This window comes from Macrotis lagotis, chromosome 5 (assembly GCF_037893015.1).
Source record: "Macrotis lagotis isolate mMagLag1 chromosome 5, bilby.v1.9.chrom.fasta, whole genome shotgun sequence".
Taxonomy (NCBI): domain Eukaryota; kingdom Metazoa; phylum Chordata; class Mammalia; order Peramelemorphia; family Peramelidae; genus Macrotis; species Macrotis lagotis.
The window spans coordinates 82,932,546-82,953,514 of record NC_133662.1 but is presented as its reverse complement, the minus strand read 5'-3'; the positions used below and the strand labels follow the sequence as shown (position 1 = coordinate 82,953,514).

Sequence of the window (20,969 nt, the reverse complement as noted above, 5' to 3'; positions counted from 1 at the left end):
GGAAGTTAATGACATTCTAAGACTCAAAGAAATAAGAAAACAAAATCAGGAGCAGTTAGGTGGCACAGAGGATTGAGTACCAGCCCTAGAGTCAGGAGGACCTGAGTTCAAATTCAGTCTCAGACACTTAATAATTACCTGGTTGTGTGACCTTGGGCAAGTCACTTAACCCTATTGCCTTGCAAAAAACCAAAAGAAAAATAGAAAAAAAAAATAGAAGAGAATGTGAAACATCTAATCAGAAAAACAACTGATCTGGAGAACACAAATTGAAGAGATATAATACAAAAATAGTCAAATATAATTTATAAGAAATTATTAAGGAAAATTGTCCTGAAGATTTATAACAAGAAGGGAAGGCAGAAATAGAAAAAAAATACACTGATCACCACCTGAAAGAGATCCCAGGAGGCAACTAGGTGGCACAATAGAAAGAGCACAGGCCCTGGAGTCAACAGAACCTGAGTTCAAATCGGATCTAGACACTTAATTCACCTGGCTGTGTGATCTTGGGCAAGTCACTTAATCCCATTACCTTGCCAAAAAGAAAGAGGAGGAAAACTTATAGGTATATCATAGCCAAGGTTCAAAGTTCCCAGGTTCAGTAAAAAAGATTGGAAACAATCAAAAAAATGCCAATTTAAATATCATGGAGCTATAAAGATTATACAAAGTAACAATAGGAAGCAAATGACTTAACTTTTCTCAGCAATGTTGAAATCCAAGACATCTCTCAAAAACTTATAATAAAAAACACTACACTATCCATCCTCAGAGGAGATGATGGTGTCTGAACATAAACTGAAGCATACTTTTTTTATTTATTTACTTGGGGGGGGTAAAGAAACACAACTATATTTTCTTTCACAAAATGACTATTATGGAAATGTTTTGAATGACTATACAAATATAACCCATATCATATTGCTTTCTCAATTACAGAGGGAGAGGGGGCAGAAGGGAGAGAATTTGGAAATCAAAGTTTTTTGTTGGGTTTTTTGACAAAGCAATGGGGTTATGTGACTTGCCCAAGGTCACACAGCCAGGTAATTATTGTCTGAGGCCATATTTGAACTCAGGTCCTCCTGACTCCAGGGCCAGTGCTCTCTATCCACTGCATCACCTAACTGCCTTTTAGAAGTCAAAGTTTTAAAAAGAATGTTAAAAATTGTTTTTATATATAACTAGAAAAAATTAATTAAAATTTTAAAATAAGAATTACAGAAGACCCTAGCAGCTACTACACTGAAGGACCATAGGTCTTAGAATATTATCTTTTGTAGAACAAAATAGCTGGGATTATAACCAAAGATAACTTACTCAGAAAAATATAAAACCAAATGAAAAAATGAACATTTAACAAAATGAAAGACTTTCAATTATTTGTGACAAAAACAGCACAACTTATGGGAAAATTTGAAATAACATTCAGGAAATTATAAAAATAAATATTAAGGACCATAACGGCAAATTATATAATTTTCATATTTGAAAATATAAGTTCCTTTATCACTGTCATATTTATTTGGGTAGTCTGAAAGAAAGGCTTGGGCTGAGCTAAGTATGATGGAATGAGTCTTTAAAAAAAAAAGTGTAAAGAGAAATAAAAAGGAGCAAATTTCTCCTACAAATCAGGCAAAAAAAAGGGGAGAAAGATTCAGAAAAAGCTAATAATAATAGGGGAGAGAGCAGGTAGTGCTGAAACCCTAAGCTCATTGGGAAGAAGTTAAAGAGGAAACCACAAATATCTCTCTCTCTCTCTCTCTCTCTCTCTCTCTATCTATCTATCTATCTATCCAGAAAGATATAAAAATCTTCTAAATTCAGAAATAAACAAGAGGGTAAAGGGGATAGTATGGAGGGAAAGAATAAGGGAGGTATTCGTGTAGGTGAGGGTACATAAAAAGAATAGGAGAGCAAGGTAGCAGATAAAGTTAAAACAGAGGAGAGAGGAGTGACAGGAATAGGGTGAGGACAGTGAGAAAAATTAGGAAGGAGAAAAATACATAACAAGTAATTATAGTTTAAAATGTGGATGTGATAAATTTTCCTATAGGGTAGAAACTTACAGGAGATTAAAAATTTGAATTCAACAATATATTGCTTTAAGGACAGGTTATAAAAATTAGAGAAATTCACAAACATTAGGGGAAAAAAGATCAGGAATAGAATTTATTATGTAAAAGAAGCAGGGTAGTAATGATCTCAGACAATATTAAAATTAAAATATATTTAATCAAAAGGAAAAAATAGGGAAACTAAACTATGTCTTCAATAAAATTAAAATAGATTTAATCAAAAGAAAAAATAGGGAAACTAAACTATATGTCTTCAATATTTAAAATAACTAGACAGCATAAAATATCTGAGTATAACTTGCCAAAACAGACACAGGGACTATATGAACATAAACATAAAACACTTTTTATAAAAAATTAAATAAGATCTAAATAACTGAAATAGTATTTACTGTTCATGGGTCTGTAAAAACCAATATAATAAAAAAAATGACCTAATTTATCTATGTAATGACATCCCAATTAAATTACTAAAAAATTAGCTTTCTAAGTTAGAAAAAAACAACAAAGATCATTTGGAAGAAAAAAGGGTCAGAAACTATGCATTCAAAAGAAGGAAACATTCATTAATATAGAACCTTAAATAATATTATAAGGTGAGAGCATTGTTGAAGTGTAAAACAGAAAATTTCATCTAAGATATCTGCAGTTAAGCATGGAAAGAATGAAGAAAATTGGGAAGAGGTTTTCATGGACAATCCCTTAGACAAAAATGTGAGACTGGGTTGGAATATTGCTGTAGAGTATAGAAAATGATGAGTTGGGTTAATTTGGAAAGGCTTAAAGGAGGATGCTGTCCACCTTCAGAGAAATAGATGTGAGGTAGAAACAAACATGGTACAGGCTTACATATATGAATATGAATATTAGTGTATCATCATAAATACCTATGTATATTATATGCATATGTATGCATATGCATAGAAATGTACTGCAGCCTTTAGAGGGGGAGGAGAGAATAAAGTCAAAAGTGCACAGCAGAGAATAAAACAAAACTTACAAGAAGCAAAGAAAAGCTGAACAGTACTGAATACAATGAGTAGTATTTATTATCTGGGCTTTCTTGAAATGATAATTTTATATTGAATCTTCTCATAATGTGTACATGATAATATTTTTTCTTTTCTTATTCTATATTTGTTGAAAATTTTTTAAAAATTTATTTAAAAAAATCTAAAAAGTCAGTCACCACAACCTGCTAAGTGATGAGATGATTTCAAAAAATCCTGGGTAGGATGAATCGATGCAGAGTGAAGTGAAAAGAACCAGAAGAACAACAGCAATGATAAGTTGTCACTTAAAGAAAACCAAATTATTTATGAGCAATTCATAATGCAAGACAAATGGCAAAGAGTTCTTATTCATATCTTAAAGATGACTACACAATGGGCCTACATATTTTTATTTTATACGTTTAACTTACCAGTTACTGTATTATCCAACCCAGCATAAATGTCCAATGAACTTTCATCGTTATTCTTAAGAGGAGAAGCTGCAAGGAAAGAAAAGCAATGTATAGTGAAAACCTTACTTTTCAATGCTCTTCAGAACAATGTTAGCACAACTGTATTCCCTGAAGAAGACAAGGGAAAAGTTTAATCCCAATACAGACAAAAAACTTTTCTTATGAACCCACCTGGCACTGAGTTATATGTTAAAGAATTTACTTATGAAACTTTTTGGAGAAGAGTTTGAAGAAAGTACAATTAAGAATACTATACATTAGGGAGAGCTTGTTACATTTCAAATCAATCCAAACTGGAAAAGCATCAAATTCAAAGTACAAATACAGTTTTGCTACAAATCGAATTTGAATATATTTTTCTTTCTCAGTTTAAGATGATTAGATTCTTTATAAATTGAGATCCATGAGAAAATCAAAGAGATCAAAATGATGTCTAGTATCTAACTTACTTTTCCTTATTTCAGATAATTTTAATATTTCCATCTTAAGGCTTATTTTATAATTGTTCCCTTTTAATAGCACCAGTCATAATATATTGGGATTCTTTACAGTTAAATATGTAGATCAAAACAAAATATGCATTTATGCTTGCAATGTTATAAAAATTGTGAAGTTATATCTGTAATCTGGTCTAACTTCTCTTTATTTTTGTTGGTGACCATATTAACATTTTAAAAACTTTTCCCTCCTTATTACTATCTCTTCAGAAGCTTAGAAAAATAAGGGGAAAAAATATTCTTTATAAGTAAAAATTCTGGTATGATTAATTCCATAAGACAAACAAAATGATATTATAGTGTAATGTTACCAATTAATTAACATAGAAATTTTAAGAGATTAGAAGAAAACAAAGACAGAAATAAAAGTTCATAAAGGCCAAAAATAAAACATTCACAGTAGTAACTTTTGTGGTAGCAAAGAAATGGAAATAATGTAGATGTCCAACATTGGAGAATAACTAAGCAAATGATTGAAGATGAATGCAAAGAAATATTATTGTAATAAAAGAAAGGATAAATGAAAAGAATTTAGAGAAGAGGGAAGATATACATACATACTAAGAATCAGGGAAAAAATTATGACTATACATAAGAAAAACTGCTCTAAATCATTAGTGATTAGAGAAATGCAAATTAAAGCATCTCTGAGGTACCACTTCATACCTCTCAGACAATGAACAATGTTGGAATGGATGTGGAAAATCTGGGACACTAACACATTGTTGCTGGAGTTGTGAACTCATCCAACCTTTCTGGAGAGCAATTTGGAATCATGCCCCTTTAAAGGGCAATAAAAATGTGCATACCCTTTGATCCAGCAATACCACTACTGGGTCTATACCCTGAAGAGATCATGCAAAAGGGTAAAAATGTATCACTTATACAAAAATATTCGTAGCAGCCCTGTTTGTGGTGGCAAAGAATTGGAAATTGAGTGAATGTCCATCTATTTACTGGGTCTATACTCTGAAGAGATCATGCAAAAGGGTAAAAATGTAGCACTTGTACAAAAATATTCATAGCAGCCCTGTTTGTGGTGGCAAAGAATTGGAAATTGAGTGAATGTCCATCTATTGGGGAATGGCTGAACAAGTTGTGATATATGTACACTATGGAACACTACTGTTCTATTAGAAACTAGGAGGGATGGGAATTCAGGGAAGCCTGGAAGGATTTACATGAACTGATGCTGAGCAAAATGAGCAGAACCAGAAAAACACTGTACACCCTAACAGCAACATGAGGGTGAGGATCAACCTTAATGGACTTGCTCACTCCATCAGTGTAATAATCAAAGACAATTTTAGGGTAACTGTGATGAAGAATACAATCTGTATCCAGAGAAAGAAAAGTATCTTATATACTACATTATTTTGCTATCTCTAATCTTTTATTTTTGCCTCAAGAATATGATTTTTCCTCTCAACACATTCAATTTTGATCAATGTAGAGCATGGAAACAATGTAAAAATTATCTTCTGGGGGGGGGGGGGAGAAAGGGGAAGGAAAAACGTGTAAAATTCAAAAACCTTGGGGCAGCTAGGTGGCACAGTGGATAGAGCACCAGCCCTGGAGTCAGGAGTACCTGGGTTCAAATCCGGTCTCAGACACTTAATAATTACCTAGCTGTGTGGCCTTGGGCAAGCCACTTAACCCCATTGCCTTGGAAAAAAAAACCTAAAAAAAAATTCAAAAACCTTACCAAAAAATGATAGAAACTACTATTGTATATAATTGGAAAACAAATAAAATATTTATATAATATAAATAAATAAAAATAAAAATTGGCCCCATAAAAAAAGACCATAACAATGTCAACCCAAAAAAACAAAAAGAAAAAAGAATACTGACTGTTATCATCCAGCTTAGTCCTGGAAGAGTTAAGAAAAATGAACTCTCTTCTTTACAAAGGTAGGGGACTATAGTTATAATATATTCCATATATTGCCAGACTTTGTTAATCTAATAGCTGAATTTGTTAAACCATTTTTCTCTTTATTTGTTGCTGCAAGGGATGGTTTCTTTCTTCCTATCTATTTATGGCTCAGTGAGGATCACTAGAAGATGGAGATTGTGGCAAATGAAGGTGATAAAATCAATTTTAAAAAATTAAGGGGGTGGCTAGGGGGCAGCTAGGTGGAGCAGTGGATAGAGCACTGGCCCTGAAGTCAGGAGTACCTGAGTTCAAATCCAGCCTCAGACACTTAATTACCTAGCTGTGTGGTCTTTGGGCAGGCCACTTAACCCCATTGCCTTGCAAAAAAAAAAAAAAAACCTAAAAAGAAAACTAAAAAAAAATTAAGGAAAAAAAAAAAGAAAGGAGAAAGACCAGAAGGCTTCTAGGTAATTGGGTAGATCCACTGCCAAGGCTGACAGAAAAACATAGATATTAAATAGGATGAGAAGGTTGTAGAAACAGTGTAAACATATGATGAAATCATTGTATCAACTAATATGGAAATACATTTAACATGACTGCATATATATAACCTATATCAAATCATTTGCTGTCTTGGGGGGGAGGGAAAGGAGGAAGGGAAAAAAATGTGAAACTCAAAATCTTACAAAATTGAATGCTGAAAATTATCTTCACATGTAATTTAAAAAAAGAAATCACTGGATCCATCAAATAAATGAAAATTGATGCCTAATATTTAGGAAAGTAAATTATTATTCAGAAAGTCTTAGTAGATGAGAGGTATAAATATTGTACATATTCTCATTTCTTCATACCTCTCAATTAGGCTAGATGAATGTGGAGATTTTTAGTTGCTTTTTTTTGCAAGGCAATGGGGTTAAGTGACTTGCCCAAGGTCACACAGTTAGGCAATTCTTGAGTGTCTGAGATTGGATTTGAACTCAGGTCCTCCCAACTCCAAGGCCGAGGGTCTATCCACTCTGCCACCTAGCTGCCCCTGTGGAGTTTTTTTAAAATAAAGACCACTCATTATTCAATTGACCATTTGTTTAGTGCCACTTTTGTAATGGGCACTATGTAAGTCACTAGAAATATAAAAGCAAATAAAACATCCCTTCCCTCAAGAAACTTATATTCTACTGAAGGATACAACATACGTGTACATAAATTTTTAAAATTTGAAAGGTTTCACATAGGGGGTGGTTCACACATAGCGGGTGGCACCTGAGCTAAGTCTTGAAATACATTAAGGATTTTAAAAGAAGGAATAAGTAAAAGTATATTCTAGTGAAGTGATATGGCTGGTGTAAAGTTACAAAGAGAGATAGCATAGTAAGTTTAATGACAAATTGGTGGGTTTGTTTGGCACATAGAGCACATAAAAGAGGGTAAGAAAAGTAAGTCTGGAAAAGTAAATGAGAACCAGATCAAGAAGATCAGTAAATGCTAAGTTGATAGGCTTGTATTTTATACTAAAAGCAATGGAAAGCCACTGAAAGTTTTTTAGTAGGGAATGACATGGTGGGTCCTGGGTTTTAACAGTTTCAATTTGGCATCTGTGTGGAGAATGGATTGAAGGGAGAAGAGATAAAGTAGGGAGATAAAATGAGAGAACTAGTGTGAGAGGTAATGCAGTTAGGCTGATAGCCACATACAATGGACAACAGGGACTGAGGTGTTGGAAAAACAGAATTAGAGTAATTGAATAAAGGATCTATTAAGCAATTACTACATGCCACACATTTGCTAAGCAATTTTGACACAAATACCAAAAGTAAAGCAGTCTCCACCCTCAAAAAAAACCTTATATGATAAAGGGGGGGGGGGACACATAAAATCTAGGTAAGAGGTGACAAGGAAAATCTGATCAGCAAAATCAGAGGAATAGTGGAATGAAGTCTGGCTAATTTTTCCCATAATGGTAATTTTTATGCTAAAGGTGAAAAGGGATGAGAAGGGGGTGGTAGTGACACATACAGTGACATGGCCTGAAGATAGTCAGGAAGCTGGGGCCCAAGACAGGCAAAAAAATGATGAAACCTTACTAATCAGAAGCTCAAAGTCACAAGGATAGAGTTGGAGTGCCCAGTTGGATGTGGAAGCCAGAACACAGTAACATGATATAAAGAAAGTTTAAGAGCAGTACAGCTTAACAACTGTCTGGACATGGAGGAGTAACCAAAAGAGAGAGAGAGAGAGAGAGAGAGAGAGAGAGAGAGAGAGAGACAGAGAAGAAACAAGGATAACTTCAAAATTACAAACTTGGGAAGATAAAAACAAGGACAGTGGTGGGTATGCCCAACAGGCATTGGACAGTGTGGAACTGGATCCAAGAGAGGCATAAGTGTTGGCTATGTAGACTGGGGAATCATCTACTAAGAAATAACAACTGAACCCATGGAAGCTGATGAAATTGCTCAGAGAAAGCGATCAAGGACGCATCCTTGGAAGACATCATGCTGAGCTGGTAGGAGATGGTCCATCAAAGGAAACATTAATGATAAATAGTCTAACAGAAAGATGGAGAAGAAACAGTATTGTAAGCAATAAAAAAAAAATTAAGTTTCCACACCTGCACATTTAATCATAAGACAAACAAGGTCAGGATGGTGTAAGCAACAAACAAGTTTAGTTTCCACAACTCTTTGGTGAGAAACATGAATAGATGAGACATACAAGGTCAGAATGATGTAAGAGTTAACTTTTCATAACTTCTTGGAGAAACACTTAATCAGGACCAGACAAGATCAAATAAAGGAGTTAAGTCTGCAGCTAGAGAAGAATGAACAAAAACAGCAGCAAAAGGGGAAGAATAAAGGGGAAACTTAGCAATGACCTAAGAAAAGACTGTACCTGCTTAAAAAGGTTTATACATATTACTTTGCATACTCCTCACAAAATTAAGCTTAATTTACATAATAAAGGATGCATGAAGAGAAAAGAATACAATAAAGAAAGGCCTATTGGGTAGAATGTAATCCAGAAGAGAGTTGGACCTATTTAATTCTTGGAAGGGAGGGGGCTAAAGGAATTGTATCACACTAATCCCATAAAAATCTTTTTTGCTTCTGCACTCGGGGTTCTCACTCCCTTTGAGGAATGGAGTCCATTTCTGGCCAGAATCATAGGATTTCTCTAAGTTCTTGCTACAATAAACCGCTGCTGCTTAACTGTGTCAAAAGTGTTTCTAACAGCATTGTCACAGAAGCCAAGAGAGGAGAGTATTCAGGTAGAGGGATGATCAGATAAGCAAAAGCTTAAGACAGGTCAAAAAGAACAAAGACTAAAAAAAATGGCCATTAATTTTAACAGTTTAATAATTTAGAAAGAGATTTCAATCATGGGGAAAGGCTAAAAAAAAGATCGCAAAAAATGGAAAAGCAAGGAGATGAGGAAAGAAATGCAACAAGTATAGATGATCCTTTCTAGAAGAATAGCAGATGACCTCCTTCAATAAAGTTCTGGAGGTCCAATAAAGTTTCAGAGGGAAATGGTAAATAATTAATGTTATCTGATGGCAAAAAAATAAAGTTGCAGAAAATTCTGTTTTATCATTTACTAAAAAGAATATAGTTTCAGAGTCTAAGAGCCTAATATTTACTAGTAATCTAGCCCAAAGAGTGCATTATTATTTTGCAGGATTATTGAAATAGCATTCCTGTACAGAACTATTTTTTATATTTGATAAAACAGCATTTATCTACAGCGGGTTTTAATGTTTTCAAATTCTGATTAAAATTTTCGTGTGCCAAAAATCACCAAAGTTTATGAACAGATAGTACTTGAAAATTATGTTCATGTTGCTAGTCATAAAGTTACTTTTTTTGTATTAGACATTTTTGATATTTATTTTCATTGGGGTTCATTCCCATAAAAAACTTCCCCCCACTGAGCACCTCATTAAAAATGTATTTGTTTCAAAGTAATAACTATACATATATGCAAGTATATATTTGATTTTAATAAATAAAAATTAGTCATCAATTAGCCAAAATCCATCATTTCAAAGCACACATTAAAAAGTGAAAATATAACTAAAAAAAACACTTAGTGACTTTGTAATAAGAAAACAAATTTTCAGAAAAATACTTAACGATTAGATTGTCTTACCCAAGAGGACATCAAATAAATCTGTTCTATCACCATTTTCATCATCTGCTGCCATGATCTTAATCACCTTTGATGTTCCCCATCTATAATTTGTTTAAGAACATATTTTAGTTGATGAAATTAATTTTTCACAATCCAGGAAATATAGTTTTCAGATTTATATATAGCAACAATTTCAAAAATTAAGTTTAAGAAAGCACTTATACCATCTGACATCATCCAACTAGCAACAAATCACTAAACATATCATTTAAGATAGAATTATACTTTTAGAGTAGCACCTCACCTTTTATGAACAAAGGACAAAATTGGGGGAGAGAAATCTATTATTAAGTTTCTTAAAATTTATAAACAGTAAAAATAGTAGACATTTATATATTTATTTACTTCAAAGTACTATATAAATGTGTGAGTGGTACATAAATGCTTTCAAAAAATAATATTAACAAAGAAATAAACACCATAACACAAAGAACAACCAAAACTCTAAAAGGCCTCATGGGAAACAACTCCAAGAAGGTAACAATCTCGGGGTGCAGAATGAGACAGATACCTTTTGCTCATGGACAATGAAGGAATTTGTTTTGCTTGTGTATCTGTTGTTTTCACCCAATGCAGAGGGGAACAAGGTGAAAGAAAAAATATTTTTATTTTTATTAAAAGAAAAAAAACTGAGGGAAAAAATTGTAAATGTTCCAAGATGTAATATGAAATACAACAAATTGTCACTATGAAAGTATTTGATGATGTAATAACTGTCAGATCACACTTATATCACTTTCTATCTGAAGATTCACTTTTCAAATATCATTTCTACTTAATTATATTAATGTTATCTAATGTTTTCCTAGTTTCCCCAACAGTTTTTTTTCACAATAGTTGCCATCTTACAGTTTATAAAACATTGTTCTGTTTTGCTTGCATCTGCATGTTGTACATCTAATCTGATCCACTCATTGACTTTTTAAACCAGTGATGAATTCTGTAGTATAATTTGAGACAAGGTATTATTTCTAGGCATGCTTCCTTCCTTTTTTCATCATTTCTCTTGAGACTCCAGACTTTTCTGTTCCTCTATATCAATGATGTCAAATTCAAACAGAAACAATTGCTTTCAGACTGCTGACTTTAAAACCACAAATTAACATTTATTTGCATTTTCATTTATTTTGTTAAATATTTCTCAATTATACCTTAATATAAATTATAATTTAATCTCAGCTACATTCCAACAGTTTGAGCCCTAGTTTGATACCTCTAATTTATATGATGTTTATTGTTTTTCTTCCCTGGTTCTCCAAAGTAAACCTTCGAAGGGCTGAATAATAAAGCACTGAATATGTAAATCAATTTGAGATGATCATTTTACACTATAACTCATGGATTAAACTATGAGTAAACACATTTCTCTAATTATTTAGACCTTTATTTCTATAAAGTGTAATTTTATTCATTTAATTATATCTTTTATTAAGTGGACTCCTAAATATTTTACATATGCTGCAGTTATTTTGGCCTGAGTCTTTTTGTTTGTTTTTGCAAGGCAATGGGGTTAAGTGACTTGTCCAAAGTCCCACAGGTAATTATTAGATGTCCGAGGCCAAATTTGAACTCAGGTCCTTTTTACTCCAGGGCCATTGCTCTATCCACTGCACCACCTCACTGCTCCTGCTGCAGTTATTTTGAATGAAATTTCCCTATTTTTTCCTGCTGTATTTTAGAAAAGCTGATGATTTGTGTGGATTTATTTTTATATCCTGCAACAAAGTTGAAGCTACTAAGTTTTTCAATTATTTCTAAATGTTTAGGGATCTTGCCATAGACCATATCATCTGCAAAAAAATATAGTTTATTTCTTATTTCTACAATTTTTTTCTTCTTTCATCCTTATAAGCTAGTATTTCTAGTACAACATCAAATAAGAGTGATAGTAATGAATATCTTTGATTCTTGCATTTGTCCATTACATATGCTGTTGGGTCTAAATTTTAAATAAATAGTATTTACCATGCTAACTAATGCTATTTTGTCTTTTCTTTATATTTTTTTTAGGTTTTTTCCAAGGCAAATGGGGTTAAGTGGCTTGCCCAAGGACACACAGCTAGGTCATTACTGTTTGAGACTGAACGCAGGTCAATCTGACTCCAGGGCTGGTGCTTTATCCACTGCGCCACCTAGCCGCCCCTGTTTTGTGTTTTCAAGAGAAATAAATGTTATGTTTTTTTCAAATGCTTTTTTGTTACCTAGTGACATGATTTTATTATTAATATGTATATCTCAAAGTTCATCTTTATACAAGTCCTTCATCATTATTACTTTTCCTCTGAGATTATCGACTATTAGGAAATAGGAAATATTGTCCTACTACTACTATACTGCTGGTAGAGTTGTGAACTAGTCCAATCATTCTGGAGAGCAATTTGGATCTATAATCAAAAGGCAATAAAACTCTTTGATCCAGCAATATACTAGATCCCAGAGATCACAAAAACCAAAAGAGTACTCATAAGTACAAAAATATTTAAAGCAGTTCTTTTTGTGGTGACAAAGAACTGGAAATTGAGAGGATGACCATCAATTGGGAAATGACTGAACAAATTATGGTACATGAATGTGGAGCACTACTATTCTGTAAGAAATCATAAGCAGACAGATTTCAGAAAAATTTGGAAATACATGAACTAATGCTGAATGAAGTGAGCAGAACCAGGAGTATATTGTACACATTAACAGCAACATTGTTGATGATCAACTATGATTTATTTATTAGCTCTTTTTAACAATGCAGTGATCAAAGGCAATTCCAAAAAACTTGTGATGGAAAAAGTCAACCACATCCTGATAAAGAACTATGAAATCTGACTACAGACTAAAGCATACCATTTTTACTTTTTTATTTTATTTTTTCTCTAATATTTTTTTCCTTTTGTTCTGGTTCTTCTTTCACAATAAGAACAATAGGCAAATATGTTTAATGTGATTGTAAATGTATAACCTATATCAGATCACTTGGTGTCTTGGAAAAGGGGGAGGGAAAGAAAGGCAGGGAAAAGAATGTGGAAATCAAAATTCTACAAAAAATGAATGTTAAACATTCATGTAACTGGGGAAAAAATAAAATTAAAAAACATTTTAAAGAAAAAAACTGTAAGGTTCTTGAAAGTAGGGACCATATTTTTAACCTTAAGATCATCTTGTAAAATCCAGCTCAAGTAGTATCATTTGTTTCATGAAATCATTCCTGACTAGTTATACTGTCATTGATGAGCTAAAACATTGTTTCTGATTCTTATACCAAAATAAAAACCCAAACTAACATAAATTACAATAAGCCATCACAGCAATCACATGTTATTCATCTTTGGAGGCCCCCCCCCTTAATCACAGTCAGTCAAATATTGGATTGAAGAGACTAGAGATCCCCCTGAAGCTCTCAAAAAACAAAAAGGAGAAAGAAAAAGGCATAAGAAAAAATGGATAAAGGTGAATATTAGAGAACAGTTTAATAAAAGGCAGAAACCCCAAAGAACTATATCTTCCTACTAAACTTCTTTTCTAGGGCAGAAAATGTTATAAATTTATAATGTTAGGTACAACATTAAAGTTATTCCTTATCTGGTTTTCAGTATTTAATACCACTGTAGAAAAATATTAAAAGTTAAATGGTAGGGGCAGTTAGGTGGTGCAGCATCTCACCTTGGAGTCAGGAGCACCTGAGTTCAAATGCAGCCTCAGACACTTAATAATTACCTAGCTGTGTGACCTTGGGCGAGTCATTTAACACCACTGCCTTGCCAAAAAAAGTTAAATGGTAAAAAAAATTTTAAAGTCTTCAATAGCTCATTGTCTAGCAATTAAAATGTGAATTTCTTAGTTTTATATCCAATACCAAATATATTAACCTAACTTTCCATCCTTATCTTCCAAATCTCCCTCTCAAAAATCTTATTTCCAAATGTGCCCAACATACTTCCATTTTTGAGTCTTCTAGCAGGGCAGTGGGGAACTGTCACCTTAATCTTAACTTTACCTGTAAGATCATCCTGTAAAAATCTGCTTCATGAAATCATTCCCTGTCATTGAAGAGCTGAAACATTGTTTGTGAGTCCCCCCCAAAAAAGAAAAAAACAGCCTGGAACATAGTTTAGAACAAACTATTTCCTCTACTAGTATATAAGCACATATCCCGCAGCAGTCACATGTTATTCAGCCTTGGAGCCCTCTATCACAGTGAATCAAAGCTCATCAAAGATCAAACCTGACCAATGAAATACTATTTTTTTTAGGTTTGTTTTGTGTTTTTTTTTTTGCAAGGCAAATGGGGTTAAGTGGCTTGCCCAAGGCCACACAGCTAGGTAATTATTAAGTGTCTGAGACCGGATTTGAACCTAGATACTCCTGACTCCAAGGCCGGTGCTTTATACACTACGCCACCTAGCCGCCCCCCCACAATGAAATACTATTAATAAAGAACTACATCTGGATTTTTGATATAGATATTCAAGGTCACATCATAACACATATGTACCTTTGACATGGGAAAGAACTTCTGACAAAAGTAGGAACAGAGAAGATTACAAAAAATAAAATGGACAATTTTTAATTATATAAAATTTGAAAGTTTTTGCATAAACAAAGCTGATACTGCTAAAATTAGAAGGGAAACCTAGGAGTGAAATATCTAAAGTAAATTCATTTGATAATGGGCACATTACCAAGACAAATAATTGGTTCAAATTTATAATAAGAAGCATTCCTCAAATGATGAATTGTTAAAGGCTAGGAAAAGCATTCTCAAAGACCTACAAGATATCAACAGTGACATGTTAAAATGTTCCAAATCACCATAATAATTGAAGAAGTACAAATTAAAGCAAAGGAGTTCCTATCCTCAACTAAGAGATTGGCAAAGATGACAACAAAAGAAAACAGACACAGGTAAAGAGACACATATACTATTAGTAGAGCTGTCACTTGAGCCAGTCATGCTGGCAGGTAGGTGTCATAATATAACATAGGTGCTAGAATTGAAGTTAGGACATTCTGGGTTCAAATTCTGCTTCACACTCTTTTTTTTTAGGTTTTTGCAAGGCATAGGGGGTTAAGTGGCTTGCCCAAGGCCACACAGATAGGTAATGATTAAGTGTCTGAGACCGGATTTGAACCCAGGTACTCCTGACTCCAGGGCCGGTGCTTTATCCACTGCGCCACCTAGCCGCCCCTCTGCTTCACACTCTTACTTGGCTATGTTACCCTGGATAAAATCACTTTATCTCTAAACAACCTCAGTTTCTTCATGTGTAAAATGATGATAATAATAGCATCTATCTCAGAAGGATGGAAATGGAAATGGAAATGTATGTAAAATGGATGCAAACTTTAAATCATAAATGCCAGCAAGTATCATTATTATTGGTGTAATCATTCTGGAAAGCAATTTGGAATTAAACTCAAAAAAATTTTAAACCTCTGACTAAGCAGTACTACAACTTAAGCTGATACCCCCAAAGAGATCACATAGAGAGGAAAAGGACCCATAAGTACAAAAATATTTATAGCTGCTCTTTTTATGGTGGCAAATGAGGGAAATGGCTGAACAAATTATGATAAGAATATCATGGAATACCACTGTTGTTCAAAATGATGAAAGGGTATAGTTTCCAGGAAACCTGCAGAGACTTAAAACTGAGGAGAAATAGAACAATGCATATAATACCCAATTTCTCTAATAAAGGTCTGATATATAAGTTATAGATAGGAAAAGACTTCAAAATTTTAAAAGCAAGAGCTATTCCCCAATACATAAACAGTCACATAAGAAAAGTGCTCCAAATCACTACTCTCAGGAGAAATAAAAATTAAAACCATTAAAGATCCACCTCATTCACCCAATCAAATTGGCAAGTATGACCAAAATTAAAAAGGTATGGTTGATCAAAGGGCTGTGGGAAGACAGGCATACCAATGCACTCTTGATAGACCTGTAAAATGATCCAGCCTTTCCCGTACAGAGAACAGAGTCTGGGCCTAGAGTCAAGAAGACACAACTTTCCGAGTTCAAATATGGCTTCAGATACTTAGCTGTGTGACCCTAAGCAAGAGAGTAACTGTTTGCCTCAGTTTCCTCATCTGTAAAATGAGCTGCAGAAGGAAATGGCAAACTACTGTATCTTTGCCAAGAAAACTCCATAAGTCACAAAGATTCAGACATAACTAAAACAATTAAACAATAACAATCCAAAAGGATACTAAACTGTGAATACCAATAGTAGACTCACAGCCCAAAGAGATCAAAAATATGTTTTAATTTATAGTCCCTCTTTTTGTATAGCTGAACAAAGAACTGCATAATGGCTCAACAAATTATGATGTAGGAATGTAATGGAATATTAGGCTACTCTAAAGAGATAAAGAAAGGGATGATTTCAGAAAAACCCAAGAAGACATAACGAAAGTCTACATGTCCAAAAATGAACTCATTATCCTTCTTCCTAGATCTTCTCTTCCATCTTCCTTACTTTTATTGAAGGAACTACCATCCTTCCAGTGTCTTAGATTCATAACCTAAACATTAACCTGGACTCCTCACTTTCCTTCATCTCACATATCCAATCAGTCATTAAATCTTGTTGTTCCTACCTTCACAACATCTCACACTCTACCCGCCCCTCCACAGCAACAATCTTAGTTCAAGTCCTCTCTACCTCTCCCCCTAGAATTTTACAACAATCTCCTGATTTCCCTAATTCAAGTCAATTCCTCTGTTTAGCTTTTAAAGTCTTACACACACTGGTGCCAACCCTATCTTCACAGGGTCATTCAATATTACTTCCCTCCCCAGTCAAATGACTTTCACTCCATTCCTTACACATGATACCCCATCTCTACCCCTGGTCATTATCCCTACCTGGAATGTACTCCTTTTTTTCCCCCTCTGCCTCAGAGACCTTAATTTCAGATGAAGCTAAGGCACCATCTTCAGCGTTGATGCCTTTCTTGATCCTTCCAACTGCTTGTGTCCCTGTCTCCCCAACTACCTATGTTTAAACACTTTGAAAACAACTGTACTTAAATTTTAAGTGTGATGTATATATTTAATATGTGTTTGTCTCCCCCACTGGCATGTAAACTCTTTGGGAGAAGGGTTCACTTTAAGGATAATCCTTTCTTGGTACCTGGAACCTCAGTATCTAACACAGTTCTTAGAACCTAACAGGCACTTAAAAAATACCTGCTGATTGCTGACTATTGATTATTTACTGATTATTGAGCTTAATTGGTGACTTGGAAGGTTGTTAAGCTAACAAGTCCTATTCTGAGCTTCCCTGTGGCATAAAGGTTGCCATTTCTCTAAAGCTATGTCAGAAGTATGCCAAACTGGAAAACGTTTCTTTGTGGGTCCACTACGGACCTCTTGTCCAAGGACTAAACTCTAGCTAGGAGTAGAGGCTGTCTAATGCAAGACTAACCACTACATAATGAATTTTAGCAGTACAGCAACCCATGAAACCACTAATGCTTAGAAAAATTAAGATCTGCAGATTATAGATATTACCTACCTCACAGAAACTGCTAGAATATTTAATGTTCTTTGTAAATATAATATTAATTCAATGTCAACTTTATTAGGACTACCAGAAGTTATATAAAGAGAAGTTATATATTTGCAAATGATATTGAGGAATGGCTCCTAGCTATGCTTAAAATAAAGGAGACACCTCAGTCAGACAATAGAAAAAAATTTCTCTAATTGAGGCTGTTATAATGTCTTAATAAGCAGGTTATGCAGTCTCCCTTTTTCAGAAACTTCAAGAAAATAACAATGAAATATTTGTTTGTGATGTAGTCTTGCCAAGAAGCAAAGATAGGATAGATCTGTATTTGTAAAACTTTTTGACTTTGGAGACTAAAGACTTGGAAAAAGTTCAAAACTCCTCAACTGAGACTAGAGAACTTTCATAGTCAAATCAACCAGCATTTATTCCCTTTTCTCCCCTTGCTAGGACGAACTTTACCAATGCTTGCCCTCATAATATGGATGATTCAAATACTTTATGTTGTTCAACGACAGGAAAGCATTCTTCAAAAATTACTGGTATTACATAAGTTCTCAAGTTTCCTAATGGCCTGATAAGATCTAGGCATCTGGGTGAATTTTCTTCTTCTACTTCCATGAGCACTACCTTAGATGGTAGTACATAATGGACAGAGAACTGGACTTGAAATCATGAAGACCTGTGTAAATCTTGTCTCAGTAATACTAGTGGGACCCTGAACAAATCACAACTACTTTCAATCTCAATTGACTCCATTATAAAAACAGAGTTCATAATAACATCTAACAACTTCTTTGCATTAAAGTTATAACTATGGGGTGGCTAAGTTGCGTGGTGGTTAGAGCACTGGCTCTGGAGTCAGGAGAGCCTGAATTCAAATCCAGCCTCAGATATTTAATAATTACCTAGCTGTGTGGCTTTGGGCAAGCCACTTAATACCATTTGCCTTGCAAAAAAAAAAAACCTAAAAAAAAGTTATAACAATATAGATTTGTGGGTAGCTAGGTGGCAGTGGATAGAGCACCAGCCCTGGAGTCAGTAGTACCTGAGTTCAAATCTAGCATCAAGACACTTAACTGTGTGGCCTTGGGCAAGCCACTTAACCCCATTTGCCTTGCAAAAATCCAAAAAAAAAAAACGTTAAACCAAAAACTTTCACTGGAAACAAATATATACAATAAACTCAGATTGAGTTCTTTAAGAAGGGAGGGGTATGACCTATAGTTAGTTTGACCAACAATCTGACCCCTCTCTACTTTCCTAGTTTTATCCACATAATTCCATTAAGTGAGCACCCTTTTGTCTATCTGTGATATTGCTCTAAATTTTTAAAGTCCAATCAAATGCCATCTTTCTCTCCAAAGCTTTTGATCCCTTCCTCCCTGGTCTGTAGGCCTTTCCTACAGACAAGGCAAAGTATCTTACTACTTCTTTGCATTAAAGTTATAACAATGGGTGGCTAGAGCACCTGCCCTGGAGTCAGGAGTACCTGAGTTCAAATCCGACCTCAAGACAGTTAATGATTTTGTGGCCTTAGACAAGCCACTCAAAACCCCGTTTGCCTTGCAAAAAACCTAAAATAAAGCCAAAAAGCAATATAGATTTGTGTCTTGAGAAGCAGCGAGGTCGGCTATAGAGGCAAAATGTGCACGCCGGGATAGAACTGAGTTCAAATGCAGCAGGGTCAATTATCTCGGGCAAATCTCTAACACGATAATAAACAAGTTCAAGTTATTAAAGTGAAAAGGGCAGAGTTGCTTCTCCACACCAGTAAAATCCGGGTCAATCCATAAGTTGAAGTCACTGATACACACACATGTGGTGATCTATGTTATAAACTGCATCAGTCCGCGGCGCTTCCCTCCGACAATAAAATCCCGATCTGTCTATAAAACGAAATGCTGCTCCAGTGCCGGGCCGGACGGATCGCACCTCGTACTCGTGCGTGTGTAAACACAGGCCCGCTCCTGCATGCGCGCTGGCGCTAGCTCACGGGCCCCCCACAACTTTGCGGGGGGTGGCACTAAACCGGCGCGGCGAAGGAGGGCCGCCTCGGAGACCGGCCTGTGGGCAGGTCCACTCGGCCGGCACTTTCTGGAAGCCGACGCCGGTGGCCGAGTCCGTGGGACGGCCGAGGCCGGGCTCCTCTCCGGGGCCCCCCGACGCGAGACGCGGGGTCCGCGCCCCCTTTCCTCCGGGCGGCTTTGCCCAGATGCCCTCGGGGAGCTGACGGGCCGGGCCGAGGCACGTGCACCGCGGCTAGCTCGGGCCCAACAGGCAGAGCCCCCCCGGGGCCCGGCTCCACCCAGCGCCGGGCCAGCTAAGTGGGGGGCGGGCGGAGGGGGCCGCGGCCCTCGGCAGCGGGGCCCCGGAGCTCGAGCCGCGGGGCTGCAGGGGAGGCCGGGGGGCGGTTACCCGCGGGCTCGGGCTCAGTCGGAAAGGCGCGGCCCACCCCGCCGGGTCCCGGACAATTGAGGCCGAACTCTGGGAGGGCGCCCGGGGCTCCCGCGTCTCCGCCGCGCCCCCACCCTCCCGCCGCTCCTCCGGCGCCTCAACCGCCCTCCCCGGCCGGCGGCCTTGCCGCCTCGCCCCGGGGACAGGCGGGCTGGGGGGGAGGGGGCATCGCGGGGCGCCGAGCAGACTCACCCGATCCTCCGTACCGGGTCAGCAGCCCAGGATCTTCTCCCGACGCCGCCGTCCTGCGGGTCTCTCCACCAATGCTAGCGCCCGGATTGGGGACGGAGGCGGGATTCGGAGCGCGGGACCAATCGGAGAAGACGCGAGGCACGTCCGCGGGGCACGTACCTAGTTCCCGCCTCTAGTAGGGAAAAAAACACAGTTGGCGCGAAACTCAGGGACTGAGTATCACCTGCAACCCCGCAAATGTCAATAGTGTACGAGAAGGAGGCGGGGCCTGGGCAGGAAGCGAGGGGCGGGGCCTGAGGGACTCCCCGGGGGAAGCAGAAAGTGAAAGTGATTGGCGCGGCTCGGGGCCGGGGCCAGAGGCCACCTGGACCCGGCGGGAAAGCCCTGCGGCAAAGGCGGCCCGCGGGAAGTCCGAGCCGCCCGAGCAGGACTCCCTGCACCTCCACGGCATTCCATTATCATTGAAACTTACTACTAAATGTGTGTTATTATTTATTAAAATTTATTATGACAAACTACGTGTCAGGTGCTAAGGAAACAAATGCAAAATTAAGTATTCCCTTATGCTCCTGGTTTATCTGGGACAAAATAGGTCTATGATACTGATATAATTTTATTAAAATTTCAAATTCATGCTATTTATTATTAAATACATACCAAAATGCAAGACAACCTTGACAAGGTGAGGGGATGCAT

At 36.4% G+C, this 20,969-nt stretch overlaps 1 protein-coding gene across 3 annotated transcripts in view; it reads right to left on the bottom strand.

Annotated features, from left to right (window-relative positions):
- The window catches only part of CASP8AP2 (caspase 8 associated protein 2), a 44,784-nt gene extending 24,415 nt beyond the window's left edge, over nt 1-20,369 (bottom strand). For all 3 annotated transcript variants that reach the window (XM_074187163.1, XM_074187164.1, XM_074187162.1), the window contains exons 1-3: nt 20,274-20,369; nt 10,072-10,154; nt 3,502-3,570 (exon numbers count right to left, since the gene is read on the bottom strand). In XM_074187163.1, the coding sequence (XP_074043264.1) occupies nt 3,502-3,570; nt 10,072-10,126 (124 nt within the window). In that variant the 5' untranslated portion in view covers nt 10,127-10,154; nt 20,274-20,369. The remainder of the gene's footprint in view (nt 1-3,501; nt 3,571-10,071; nt 10,155-20,273) is intronic.
- Nucleotides 20,370-20,969: the final 600 nt, after the last annotated feature.